The 9,382-nt window shown below is 37.4% G+C and overlaps 1 protein-coding gene across 1 annotated transcript; it reads right to left on the bottom strand.

Moving 5' to 3' along the window:
• Positions 1-7,697: 7,697 nt before the first annotated feature.
• Positions 7,698-8,496, bottom strand: LOC128244227 (collagen alpha-2(VIII) chain-like). Its single transcript, XM_052962244.1, has one exon. The coding sequence runs from the start codon at positions 8,494-8,496 to the stop codon at positions 7,717-7,719; it is 780 nt and encodes a 259-aa protein (XP_052818204.1). The 3' UTR covers positions 7,698-7,716.
• Positions 8,497-9,382: the final 886 nt, after the last annotated feature.

Raw genomic sequence — 9,382 nt, forward strand, 5'->3', positions numbered from 1 at the left:
AATAAATCGCGTAATAATTTTATTTAGCAGTTAAACTTTATGACTTAACTCTTGGGAATCATAATTATGTTTGCAATAATACTCTTCACTGGCAATCAATTTAAACTTAGATCAATAAGTACGACTCTAAAACACTACATTCAATTAATGATGTTATTCAAAAATGTACGAACTACTTCAATTGATGTACCGGCATACATCCGAGGTTGTTTTCGATAAAAATGGCTGAGGAGTTCCGAATGTGATATAGGCATAGCCTATTATAGGGCGTTTTTGTTGATACCAAACCAGTTTCAGTTTTGGCGTCAATGGTTTCAGCAGATTCGAACTCGGTTTTGATAGTTTGGCTTGAAGCAACAAATGCATGGTTTTGTGTACAGTTTAAACAACATGGCGGAGCTACTGCATGTAGCCATTATTTCCAATTATAAATATAACCTTTATCATTTAGCTCATTTGCCCATTGTAAGGCATTGTTATCAAAAGGATTGAGTTTCAACAAACGTGGTTGATCACCTTCCGCCATGTTGGTTTCAAAGTAAACTAGTTTTCGGATGGAACGAACCGATGAAACAGCCTCCGGTAGGGGTTTTAATAGTTTCGACAACCGGTTTCGGTTTTCGTTAAAAACACGATAAAACTGGTTTTGGTTTTATTTGAAACTGTAACAACAAATGCACAGTTCGTGAAACCGATAATCTTAATATATTCGCTCGATGACTTTAGAGGTAAGTTCGTCGACAGCATTGTTAATAGAGCTTTGAATCTCAGCAGTGAACAGTGACTTCAGTTGTAGCGATATCGCCGTAACATCATCTTTCGATAACTGTACTTTAGTCACATATGCAGTATCAAGATGCTTTTCTGAAATGGAAGACAAGGGTAATCGGGTCATCAGGTGAAGCTTTTATGCTTTCAGCAGCCAAATACTCATCGGATGGGGTGAGAGAAATGTCACGCTTATTGCCCATTAGGGCTATTTTTAGGTACGACTTATGCACCAGTCAATTGTAACCACGGCCCCCCAGGTCCGGGGGTATACCGGGGATAGCCGGGGAAATGGGCCGTGTTTTTACCTTTAAGATGGCCCCGCAATGCCGGGTGAATGCGGTGGTTTTGTATTAGCACCAAATATATCGGGGAATGGATCTAACCTAGGGTCCCTGGGGTGCGGGGGCATTTGTCGGGGGTTTCAGCAGCAGTTCGTCCCCGCAGGGCGGGGATTTTGCCCAGACTTGGCTGGACCGAAAGTCAAAGTCCCCGCTATTCCCCGGACCTGGGGGGGGGGGGGCGTGGTTACAATTGACTGGTGCATTAGTTATGTAAAATATATCCTCAGATAATTTTCGGTATGATTTTCGAGATACATCTGCATGAAATTTCGTTGTCTATTCGCTTTTTTACCGTAGGATTGTACATGATTTTAGTTTTTGCATTTTGTAAATTTTCATTGCATAATCTCCAGATTAATTGTAATATATCCGTCAATTGATCAACATAGTGTTGTGTTTCTGGTTTTGGCTTACTTTCTTTAAACATTGTAATAGTCGAATTCATATGTCTACCGAAGATAACATAATATAGCGAGAATTTGGTCGTGTCGGGACATATTGTTGAATTATATGCAATTTGAAGAGATGAAATTTTGATAGGCCGGTCTTTTTTACGTCAATAATTATTGTCCTTAACAAATTCTGGGTGGACCTTAAATAGCTAAGACATGGTGGAATGATTGTACTGCAATTTCCTCTTTCCATTTCGTGTATTAATGGAAGAAAAATTGCAAATTTTGAAAATGCACACATTACTGATAATACATATTCAAAACCATTACTCTCTTTAGAAACTGTTATAATATCAACATGGATTAGTTCCCATGGTTCAGATAGTATTGGCATTTTAGAAAGTGGTGCTGACTTATAATTAATGATTCTTGTAATTGTGCCAAATTGATATCCTCATAAATTTCGAAAATAATGTTTTAATTGTCAATGTTACCTACACCAGTAAGGAAAAAAGAATACTTCGCTCGTAGAACTAGGACATCTGTGTCTAAGTTCTAACAATGTTTATTGCTGCCTCTTGTTAGCTTGATAACAATGCCTCCTTGGAAATATTTCAACATTGACACCTTCAAGACTTATAAAACTGTAACACATTTCTCTTAGAGCAACAACGGTCTCTTTTGGCCATGGAACTTGACCAAGGGAAAAGGCAGCTTTGTCTACAATTTGATTGAGTGACGGGGTAAAAGTTCGACAAGTAGCGGGATGAAAATTTGCCGAGAGGCCGGGTGACTTGACGAAAATACGCCGATCGATAAGGCACAATTACTTAATAATCATTCGGTGCATATAACCCCCATCCCTAACGTTGCATATCACCCCCCCCCCCGCGCCCACGTGGCGAATTGTCGCATTTGACTGAGTCAACAGTTTCAGGTGATGTGGGACTTGAGCAAATTGCATGTTTTGTTAACGTTTATGCATTTCCAGTTCTGCTTTATGTTTTATTTCTAAAAACTATTCGGTTTCGGTTTTGAAAATCGCTTAAAATATGATTATTTTGACATGACCATATCTCCAGCACCATTAAATAAGACTACTTCATAGAACAATCTTCTAAAACTTCCTACTAGGGAGGGTTGGTATCTCAACATTATTAATATATTTTATCATAATTATGACGGCACGAGCTGTTGCTTTAGGCTTTTAGGCTTTCATTTCAACAAGCCAATTATTCTACGGCAATTGGAAGTTGCCATTCGGATGTTTCTACTAATGATTTTCATTATTGAACATCTACACTTGCTTACTTTGTGGTAATTGGAAGTTGCCATTCTGATTATTCTGCCTGCTAATTCTAACACATTTGACAATGCTACAGAACTGATTAGCACACATATGGACACCTGTGTTGTTATTTAAACAATATGCAGTCAAACAACTATATACAAGTGGGCGCATACAAAGCAACCTTTAGCAAATTAGATTGAAACCAAGACAATGAATGTGCGTCAACGATCATCATTTACATCGAATATGTGTATGCATGATGTTGTACAAAGGATCTTAAAGCAAGTTTTACATTAATAAGCAATACAAACAAAAACAGCTACAGTTTTCAGCAATTTTGGCATATACTTGGACGAATCACCATGAACTTACTACTGAAGAGGGGGGCTCATAGCAAAGCATTCGTACATGTACAGTTTGCTTTAACCGACCAATTTATTCGGAGTTTTAAAATACACTCACAAGCTGGTTGCAAACAAGTCGAATAAGTTTATTTGAAAAACAGTAGTATCCTAACATAGAAGACACCGCCCACTAGCCCATAGACACCGCCACTAGACACCGCCCACTCGCCACTAGACACCCCCACTCATCACTAGACAGGGCCCACTAGCCAATAGACACCGCCCCTAGACACCGCCAACTCGCCACTAGACACCGTCCACTAGAAACCGCCCACTAGGGCTGCACCATCCGTGATGACCAGAAGGCTATTTAAGCCAATACCATAAGTGCATATGTACAATTCTCGACGCAGTATATAACAAAGAACAGAACGGATTTAAATATAGTTCGTCAAGACTACTGTTTCTGAAACTTTATTTTATCAAAAAGAATTATGTTTGGTAATATTCCTTCACATTAACAGAGTTCACATTACAGTGCTTCCAGCAGTGCTGCAATCAAATACTGCAACAAAAGATTCAAAATTATAAAGTTCGATATAAAAACAAAAGCAATGGCGACTACGCTTAATTTCGACTTTTTGATTCAGGACTATGTAAGGATAATAGTCACTGCGGAAGGTGTGGCCGGAATCGTCGGATTTATGCTAAATGCTGGTCTTCTGATGATAGTATTACGTCTTAAAGAGCGAAGTGTACTTCTTACAATGACAATGAGCTTGTCTCTGTCTGATATGCTTACAGGACTGTTTCACACATTTGTACTGATAAATCCGCAAATTAATTTCCAGGATTTTGGGACAACTTCTTTGGTACAAAGTATTGGAACTGGCTTGGAATTTGATAGTTTCAATGTATCAAATGTTAATAACAGTTCGATCTTTATAGGCACGGAGCATAAAACACTGTGGTTTTTGGGAGGTTTCGACATCGGTGATCTCTTTAATTCACCAAACAAGGGGATGGTTTATGATGATTTTTCGAATTTTCCTGATGGACACCCTAGTTTGGATGGACTTGAGGGTGTCACGAGCGACATATTTCCAAACAATTTGAGTACAGCATTACAAGAGCTGAAAAGAGACCTCTTCGGACAAACAACCGGAAATATGACATCGGTCAATGTCAGTTTGTCTCACCAGCAGTTAGCGATTGTGGTCGTTCATTTCCTGTACATTATTCCGTATTTATCTTGCATTCTTAACATGCTCGGACTATCTCTTTGCCTTCTTATCATTATAACTAAACCTCTTACATATCGCATGATTCTTGCAAAACTAAGAATACGAATATACATCTGCACTGTATGGGTTCTGGCTCTGATAAGCAGTTTGGCTCCTTGTATGTACATGTACGTCATGGTTATACGCAAAGACATATCTGAAACATTTTCTGTGAGCCGTTTATTGATGGCGGTTACGACGGTTGTAAATCTGATAAACCTTTCGGCATTGGTAATAATCTACTCTATCATATTGTTTGCAATTAATTGTAGCAGGTACCCTCGTCAGTCGTCACATAAACGCCGCAATAACGTTAAGAGTGTGGCTACTGCTATTGCTATTGTAGCCAGCTATTCTATTTGCTACCTGCCACAACTTTGGACACATATATTCAAAGACATTTTAAAAAACAATGTTTACTACACTCTCTGGATTCGTATTTTACCATTGCTTGCAGCTTCAAATACGATCATAGATTCGCTGGTGTACGTTCTACGGTTACAAGCTGTTTTAGAAAGGGTCGTGTCAGTTTTAGTATGTATAAGGAATGTTTTCAAAAGGAAACAGTCCAATGTTAAAACTCGCCGTGATGAGCACCATAATAGCGAACGAACACAAGAACTAGAAATGGAGCGAAGAGGCAAGAATGTAACCAAATGTAACGGCAATAACAGTGAGAAATTTTAGGCTAGAACTACATGTAGAACGTAAAGGCCCTTTTGTGACCAAAACAACAACAATAACAGTGAGAAATCTTAGACTAGAACGAAAAGGACCCTTTGTTACCAAAATGACAGCAAGTGGTTTCATCATTGGCAAGTGTTATAGAATTTGAACGAAGACGCGTCAATGTTACCAATTTAACCAAACGTTACAACAATAACGGTGGCAAGAATAGACTAGACACCAATGCGACCAGACGAGAAAGCAGTAACAGAAGGAAGAATAGAAAGAAAAATATCCGCAAAAAAATCCACGATATAAGAATATTTTTATTATATGCATTACTGGTTAAATCACTTAAAACTTAAAAGACACATGTTTCATACTAACTGTCAAGCAATGATGTGACGTCAGCATAGTGGAATACGGACTACCATATTTAGCGATATGTATTGCGTGTGGATATATGATGGGTATATAATAAATATAAATATTGAAATACATATGTTTGCTGTATCACTTTTTATATACATTGTTGATATGAGAGTTGTTTTAAGGACGTCCTTTTTTATTTCATGGCGTCAGATTTATATCACGCAATGATGTGACGTCAGCAGAATGGAATACGGACTACCATTTTTAGCGATATGTGTTGCGTGTTGATTTATGATGGGTATATAATAAAATTAGATATTGTGCAACATATTCTTGCTTTTTCACTTATATATATTGTTTCAATATATAATTTGTAGTAATATACTTAAAAATCTTTGTATAATTAACCATCTATTATCATAACATAGTGAATGTATGACCACCACAGTAAATGTATTAAAATAAAAATAAAGTGTACAAACAAGACTGTTATTTGTAACTTCAAAATCACGCTATACTGAACTTCATCGTCCGTTCCTGAAGTGAAAAAATCGTTGACTTATTATGATACACATCACATACCAAAAATGAAAGACTCGTGATCATTAGCGATTCTCAGAACTAAAAACGCATTCTCTCAAGACTAAACAATTGTGCAGAAGTTTGTTTGCATTTCACCGAAATGTGGGTAATGTGCTTGCAATAAACATATTGGGGGTTAAGGTACAAACAAATCGGCCTGGAAACATGTACAGTCGAGTTATAACCATAAAGTATGAAAAAAGGTATATATACATACAGGCACTGTTACAACATGCACAGATATGCCATATTTGCCGAGAAAATACTAACAATTGTGGATAAAATCAACATGTTTATTTGTAAACATTGCCTCGTAAGCCACATTCTGTTCAATAACTTTTTTATCTTTAAAGTTATGATACCAAATTAAGATGTCGATGGAAGAATATGTTTTCGCCACACATTGGACGCATACATTTTTTTTAAATTTAAATAAAAGTCCACTTACCAGGAAAAAGTTGGTACAAGAATCGGTACTTTTCATTCTAAATCCGCCATTTCATTTGCCATGAAACATTTTCTGACTTAATGATTGCATATTTTTTTTTACGTCCTCCCCCTTGCTTACTTGCAACCGGATTTAAAGACTCATAAATCAGGTTATCCCGGTATACTGTTTGTTTGCAATGATCCAGCCTGTGTCATTAGGTTAGGACTATTTTTATCTTAAAGATGCACTCTTACTCCCAGATAAGATTTACCACAATTAATAATATTGTCTTAATATTCCAAAAAGGATGAATAAATGTCAAAAACAATGGTTCTTGTGAAGGATACCGAGTTTAATATGAAAGAAATGAGCATAAAAGACGTTATTTCTACCTTATAAGACTATAATAGACCGCAATAAATCTTTTAGCATTCACCAATCATTTACTATTTTTGCGCTTTTTGCCGAGTTTTAAATACAGGGTTACAATCTTGTTATCAGTAATTAATAGTTTCCATTAATGCATTTTTTAGTAAGTAGTTAAAAGGCTTATCAGTCAAAATTTAAATTTGTTATACATGAGTATGTATTGATTTTGAATGAGAGTGTCATTTTAAGATTATTTTAAAGATGGTATAAAGTTAATCAACAAAACAATATGCTACGATAAAAAACTTCAAACATTTCCAACCCCAGTGTTCAACAATGTTAAGTCAGGGCATTGTTTAAGGGACACTGCAAACAGTCGGAGAGTGAGAGCGAAAAGGTTATATCTGCTTATTTTATTTAATGTCACTTAGAATCGTTTCGCTGTGACCGATCGAAACGCTGTTAAAGCTGCACTCTCACAAATGAACGTTTTGACAAAAAAAAAATTGTCTTAGAATGAGCCATTTTTTTTCGAAAATCCATGGAAACCAGTGATAAAAGACTGCTGACAAAAAATCAGATCGCAGATTTTTATATTTAAACTCAAAAATAAATGTTTTATGCATTTTTTGTTAACCATAAGTAACGGTTTAAGCCATAAAACATTAATTTTCGAACGGAATTATGCAAATCTGCGATCTGATCTTTTGTCAGCAGTTTTTTATCATTGGTGTGCAGATATCTACGCTAAAATTTGCTGTTTCCAAGACAAAAAATAATATAGTTGTAAAAATGTTATTTCTGTGAGAGTGCAATTTTATATGATTGCTGCGAAATGGAACGATACACTAACAAGTGGTTTTGACCAACATTTATTAGTACAACAGAAATCCAGTGAAGGTCACGTGATGGAAATCTGCGCGACTGACGAGGCTTGCACCCTGCCAATGCGCTTGTAGCCAAGCTGACTCGCCCTGTTCTAGTCGGAAGACAGCGGCGTTAGTTGACATACTGTTGTCAAGTGCTTGGGTGGCCTCGACTGCAATTCCAACGATATGATCCCCGTCCCTTAATAGTTGCACATTTGTGTACCCTAATGAGCCACGTATAGTGAATGTGAAAAAGTACGTTCCCGCAATTTGGGCTGTGAAAACTCCTGTAGCGGGGTTATAACCATGTCCGTCATTTAAAACAATCTTATTCAAAATTACGGTATTCCCGTTCTGGATGTTGGAAACATCATGATCTAAGTACGCAGTAAAGGCGATCTCTCCATTCAAAGTTTTTTTAACTCGACTCGCCGGTAGGTGAACTGACGTTAGCGCAACTTTGTCATCCTTGTGTGTCCCTTCGTTTTTCTTTCTGGTGTGGTCTTCGTTCGATGAGTCTGCCACATGTTCATTAGCCGGAATCAGTTTCTTCAAAAAACTGATATCATTGTTTAGTGTGTCAATTCTCGTTCTCTGCTCAGCATTTTCATCCCGAAGTTTTGCATTCTCGCCCTCCAAGGTCGATATGCGTAACTCTAATCCCGCAATGGCCTTTACTATATCTGAGAACTGAGTTTTATCTTCCTGAATGCACACAGCCTGCTGCAGTCCAACAAAAATATAAAGCACACTGGCAAAAAGAAAAGTTAGTCTTGCTAGCGCCATTTCGACTACTAAAGTCTTAAATGACCTTTGAAATCTTAGTGTGTCAAATGTCGCAGACGTTCTAGATAAGAACGCGTAACCAAGTGATTAGTCCGTATGTTGAAATAAATTAGAGGGCATTACGATTTTCACAGTTTACATGGTAACCGTTGGCGAAATGCTGTTTGACACTGTTTACTAGTGTGTGTACACCACGTGATAAATAACGTGATATATGCTTCGTCGGAAGGCCACATTTTGCATAAAATGAAGATTAACACATGTTTATCAAAGATAACTTTTCTTTTACTACACCATTTTAAATAAAACAAAGGGAAGTCTATGCAGCTTAAAGAGCCCCGCATTCGTGTTATTACCGAAGTTTGATAAGGTGATTGTTTTTATCAAACACTTCGACAAACCTGTTTCCAAAATAATGTTTTGACGGTGAAAAGGTTTCTCTGGTAAAAGACCGAAGGCGATGCTCCGTAAGCGGCGTAGACTTCGCTATGATTCATTAAAAATGGTGAAGAAAAAGTGAATCTATCTTTGTTTAAAGTCTTCATTCGAAGCAAAATGTTTACGTTTGGAATATGGATATCCTGGCCGCATGGTCTATATCGGGGTAAATGAATAACGAGAATAAATGCGTTTGTGGTTTAGTTTAAACTTATTTAATTGTACAACGATTGTGAAACCAGCTATTGCTAGCTTATATTAATCACTCTCGTTGACACCATTGTGCGCGAGAAAGTGGTCTAAAGTGTGGGGGAAACTTGAGTGTCCGGAGAAAACACACTTCTCCGGCTTGGTGACCACTACATGAACTAACCAAACTCACATGCGCCCAGACCGGGAATCGATCGTGGGTCGCCACAGTGAGAAACGAGTGGGTTAACCACTGCGC

The sequence above is a fragment of the Mya arenaria genome, chromosome 8 (assembly GCF_026914265.1).
Source record: "Mya arenaria isolate MELC-2E11 chromosome 8, ASM2691426v1".
In the NCBI taxonomy this organism is placed as follows: Eukaryota; Metazoa; Mollusca; class Bivalvia; order Myida; family Myidae; genus Mya; species Mya arenaria.